This window comes from Erithacus rubecula, assembly GCF_903797595.1.
Source record: "Erithacus rubecula genome assembly, chromosome: 4".
Classification (NCBI taxonomy): Eukaryota; Metazoa; Chordata; class Aves; order Passeriformes; family Muscicapidae; genus Erithacus; species Erithacus rubecula.
Window position 1 is genome coordinate 35183089 of NC_136686.1, and position 5685 is coordinate 35188773.

The 5685-nt window shown below is 37.1% G+C and overlaps 1 protein-coding gene across 1 annotated transcript; it reads left to right on the plus strand.

Moving 5' to 3' along the window:
• Positions 1-204: 204 nt before the first annotated feature.
• Positions 205-4295, plus strand: LOC306800897 (zinc finger C3H1 domain-containing protein-like). Its single transcript, XM_079303349.1, has 4 exons — positions 205-360; positions 954-993; positions 3260-3322; positions 3448-4295. Exons 1-4 carry the CDS (start codon positions 242-244, stop codon positions 3583-3585), a joined length of 360 nt encoding a protein of 119 aa, XP_079159475.1. The 5' UTR covers positions 205-241; the 3' UTR covers positions 3586-4295.
• Positions 4296-5685: the final 1390 nt, after the last annotated feature.

The window sequence follows — 5685 nt, forward strand, 5'->3', positions numbered from 1 at the left end:
GCTAAAAGTGAATCCACTTGTAATATGCCAAGATCATGTTTTCTCTCTGATTTAACACTCCTTAGTTATTCTCTGAAAGTGTATCTTAACTGGTTTTGTTCTGAGAGCATGATCAATACTGTATATGTTGGCTTGGGCATTTTCCTACTTTAACTCTTGACTCAGATTTAGGTTTACTTTGTGTAATGTGTTTCTATCTTGGATAGCTTGTTCCAAGTGATTAGAGCAGTGTTCCTTTCTCATGGATACCTTTTACAGACTGCTTCTGCGATACTGGGAGGAGAGCAATGTTCAGATTCTGAAACTACAAGCCAAGATGTTTACATATAATATCCCAACATGCCTGGCCATCTGGAAAATGTAATGCAACAGTCATACATCTGTTTTCATAGCTATTGCTTTTGTTTGTAAGGTCTACTTCACAAAGGTAAATCTGAAATGTCCTTCCAATTGGGCTTGCACTGGAAGCTTCTTTCATTAGCTTATTATTTAGAAAGTAACTGTTCATTACAGCAGACAGAGATACTGTCACCTCTTTAAAATGAGAAATGAAATTTCCCTCTTGGGGAAACTTAAGTGAATGGATATTATGCAGATAAATATGAATGATGTATTTACAAGTTGCCTTTTTAAATTCAACTATTGACTTCTGTCTCCCCCTCTCTACCCCTCCCCTTTATATATCACAATAGCAGTATTCTCCATTATCCAGTGATGCTGAACTGATCTTTTTCTTCAGTGTTTGTTCATAATGGGGAACCACTGAAATGTCTTGCTCATGTAAGGTTGTTTTTAAAAAATGGCTATTTTTATCTTTTCACAATGGATTAACCTCATTGGAAGTTAGTTTCTTCTCAAGGAATTAGTCATTCCATTCCACAGTCAGTATTCTGCCATTAATGGCATTTAAAATAATTCAAGAATAAATGTTTTCATATATTTCTTTTCCTCAGAGCCATTGCTGCCGAATGCTTTCTAATGGGACAAAGAGAAGTAAGTCACCACAGTGTACTAAAATGAATAATTATGAAATTCTATAAAACTACTCATAACTTGCCTTTATCCAAAGCAGTGGTAATCTTGTAGATACAAGATTTCTAATTAGTTGAAATACTTTTGTTTATAAACACCAAAACATCTGCTTCAGGTATGAGAAATGTTTTTGACAATTGAGGTAGAAGGCTCGTGCTGGAAGATGCTGGTGACTGTCTTTAGAAGTGGACAAGAGCTGGAGAGAACTTAGAAGAGCATGTCATACTAGGACAAGAGGGAATAGCTTCAAATTGAGAGCAGGTTTAGATTGGGTATTAGGAAAAACAACTTTACTGTGAGGTGATGAGAGACAAATAGATTGCCCAGAGAAGTTGTAGATTGCTTTTAGGGATGAGGTCTCTAGGCCAGACTGGGTGGGATTTTGAGCAACCTAGTCTAATTTAGTGGAAGATGTCTCTGCCCCTGACAGGGGTTTTGTTATCTAGATGATCTGTAAGGTCCCTTCCAACCCAGACTATTACTTGATTCTGTGAAGTAGTTGGAAGGATGGGTCTGCCAAACTAGTGTACGGAGTTTCCATAGTTTCTGACCACACAAAATACCCCAGTTGCTTTTTTCCAATAATAATAGGTTTACTTATTAGTACTTAGGGTAGGGAAATACCACTCTGTGTACAAACACAGAGAAGGTTTTTTGGCACAGCAACTCTGTCACTTTTCAAACAGAATGATCTTCCTGGTATTGTTGCTGTAACCTTCAAAATACTCTTCCACCTGTGGAAAGATGCCGTGTATTTGAGGGTGGGGGCTATCAGGAGGTCCTGGATTTGTGACTCATCACTTGCTTGTGGTATTTGAGCTACTTCTCTGCTGTGTCTGGTTTTCTGTTATCTTGCAGTGACTTACTGTTAGCATCCTTCTTTTTTGTCAGTGGTCTTTGTTCTGAATCAGTATTAAAGCTCTAGCTGATCTATAAAGGGTAGCATGCCTGTTGTCAGACTCACATATGAAATGTTTTCTTTCCTTTTTTTGTGGTCTCCTAGAATGTTTAAAAAGAACATCCCCTAAGTAGAATTACTTGGTTTGTTAGATCAAATAGCTCAAAGTCAGGAGATATCAAAGGCTGGATTGCCTATTTAACCTTAATTCTGTCTCTGTGTTGATGGTTTGGTGCAATCTGTAATTAGTCACAGATCCCTGCTTCAGTCATTGTATTAGATGGACTACATCTTAGGACACTGCCTACAGTAAGGCTGGTGACTGAAAAGAACTGTTTGGCTCGAGAAGTATATGTCAAATGCATAAAAAGTAGGCCCTTAAAGAAAATCAACCAATTAAAATGAAGGCATATGTGAAACATTGTAGCTGGATTACACCCAGAAGAAATCTTGTGGTTTTCTTCTGCAACCACCTCACTAGATATGGTATGTGGTAAAATCACTTAAGTAGTCACACACAGTGCAGTTGGGCTTTTGTGAGGGTTTTGGTCGGGGATGTAGTGAGCACTTAAAACTGTTTACACAAATCAGTGATTGTTCCAGATAACTGGGTTTTCTAGTAAACAAGTAGGATATGGATTTAAAGTTGAATTGTGATTCAGATTCTGAATTTCCTGTTCTTGGAGAACCTGTCATTTATTTCCTTCAGAGTCATGTGAAGGTTTGTTAAAAGAATATGAAAATGGGTACAAGTATTTAAAATGCCACCAAATACCTCCCTAGTGATTCTGATTGAAGTTGGGACTTAAGATACCAGTAGTTGAAGGACACTTGAGTAAGTACTAGTATTAAATATTTTGGTCCTTTATTATGAACCATAAAATAATAAAACCATTTTTTTTTTGAGAGTGGCAAAGACTTATATTGATGGTTAAAGCATAGATAGATGCTGAAGGAAAAAAACCCATGAAACAGTTATTTTCATTGCAGGATTGTGATGATATGCAATAAACAAGACTTGAGACTACATATTGAGTGGTGAAAGAAATACTCAGTAAGCTGCTTCATTCCCTGAATGTGTTCCATCCTGTGCAATGAATGAGGCAAGAATCTTGTGAAGAAAAATAGCAGGTCCTCATGTAACTAATCATGTTCATACAAGGGTCAGAATTAAGGTCAGACATAAACTTGCCTTTGCTTTTAGTACCAATTTAATGCTTGACTTCAAAACTATTTTCAAAATTATTGCAAGAGATTTTTGTGCTTCAAATAATTCATTTTGAATGCATGAAATTCTGCTGATGCTTAATACTTGCCTTTATTTTACAGGTCCATCATTTATATCAGAGAGCCCTTCAGAAGTTACCTCTATGTGCAACACTATGGAAAGATGTAATGTTTTCTCCTTATGATTAAGTTTGAGGTTTCATATAAATTCTCTGCATATCCCATATCCATAGATGTGGTGATGCTCAGGCTCTGGCTAAATCTTATATCTGCTTCCCCATCTCTTTCAGCAACTCTTGTTTGAAGCATCAGGAGGAGGTAAAACTGATAACCTGAGAAAACTAGTTTCCAAGTGCCAAGAGGTTGGAGTCAGCCTAGATGAGCTTTTAAATTTAAACACTTACAGAACAGAAAACAAGAATCACTGAACGCTGGGTATGGTCAGCCATAAGTCCTATAAAATGCCAAAATCAGTTGAATGGTTCTTCAGGCTGATCCATGCCCTAAGATCTAAGTAAGGCAGATGAGTATTGCTGAGCATATCAAGTCTCCAGTCTGCTTTCCGTGAACCTGGAAACAATTAACATGACCTTCTTCTGGAAACATGAACTCCCTGTCTGGCCTTGCTTCTGGGCCCTGCCAGATTCTCATAACGTCATCTACGTAAGTATAGTTAATCAAAATGACAGACTTTATTTTTTTATGTTTTCTTTTTATTTACTGTTTTCTTTGTTTTGCTGTTCCTGATTCACTTGACACTCTCGCTGATGCCTGAGAGATCTGTGTTTGGGATTAATTTACTGGGCTGTGTTTACAGTAAAAAGCAACTAGTCCATTTTGGGTTTTTCCTTTTTTAAACCTTTTTTGAGACTTTTTCATTACAGGATTTAAAACAAAAGCAGCCGCTCTTAAGGAAAGTGTAACTGCCGTGGCCACAAGTATGCTTCTTGCACTTGAAGGCTCTAAGAGGGTTGCTTACTGCCCTTTTCTGCATTGGACTCATGGCAGAGACTATTAAACTTGAAGATTAAAGAAACTTTTGCAAATGCCAGTGCATCAGAACCTAAGAGTGGTCAATTATGTGCAATTTTTTGTAAAGAAATTTTAATTTATAATAAAGTTTAACAGTTTAAAGAAAGATATGTATCTCTTTTGTTTTAGTACTACTTTGCGCTATTACAGGTGTTTTTATAGAGATATTTACAATACAAGCTGACCTTTAAAAAAGAATCTGTTGTCTTTTTGTTATTTTGATCAAGAGATAACACCAATGTGGTTGAGCTGCCTGTTGTGGTTATAGAATAACTGTGCCCTTGGGGTCTTTCCCATCCCCTTGCCTCAGGTACACAGTTGCTTGTGTAATACTATTCCTATCAATAATACCATTTCAGTAAAGGAAAATGCATCCTTTTTGCCCTAAATGAAATGAGGCCCAATTTCCAAAATTGCTACATGTACCTTGTAGAGAGAGATGAAATGTACCAAGTCATATCAAAAAGTGTCTCTAGTACCTATTGCATAGGTGTTTCATTAAGATGCCAGTAAATGACTCATCTTCATGGTAGAGAGTGAGGCTAAGTAGTTTGTGACATATCATTTCTAGTAACTTTCAAACCCCTTATTTTATCTGAAGCTAAACATGAAGCAGCTCTCTTAAAGGAGGAAAAAGTGGGAAATAGTGATTTTCATCCAGGGGAATGGAGAGTATTTCTGCCCCTTAAGTTGTTTTAAACAAATCATACTTAATTTTATGATGCATGCTTAAATATAGAACTCAAATACTCAATTTAATGGCCAAGTTTTCCTGCTGACTACACAACCAATATTGGAAAACTGACTTAAACCTGTCCTTTACTGGAGTAGGGTGGTGTCCTGATTTTTTTTTTCCCACACTTACACAGTATGGCACACACCACACAAATGCAGTATTCGGTTTTTCTATTACAAACCCCCTTAAGTTTGATGAATGCTGTCTTACATAGATTAGCCAAATATTTTTTCGTAGTCTGTCTTTAAAATTTTCCAGATAAGCAGTTGATGTTTTTCTGCAGCAGTGGTTTTATTGGTTTTTTTTTTTTTTTCTGATGGGATACCATTTTACCTATTCCATATTAAAAGTAAAAAAGGGGATAGAGCACTTGTAATGCTGCCCTGTATGACCCTTACGTCTCCTGTTGCACTTATTGCTGTTACTTCCTGACCTTTCTTGCTTTGCTGTATAGTGACTTTATAGCAAAAGACCTTTACAAAGGAGATATTAAGCTTTACATTTTCATCCGGGATTGATCATGTATACTCTGCCTTAAAAGCTTCTCAATGTACTTGGAGATAGGAAGGGGAAACCCGAAGTCCACAGTGTTCTGATTTCCATCAGAAATCTTGCTTGATGTATATATGAAAGTGGCTGATCATAGTAGGTATGGAGAGAGCAGGGCCCCCTGCAAGACCTCCTTGGAGAGCTCTCCCCTAGATAGGAATTGCTTAGTCACGGTGACTAGGTGAATAAACCCTTCTCCCTGCTTCAGACC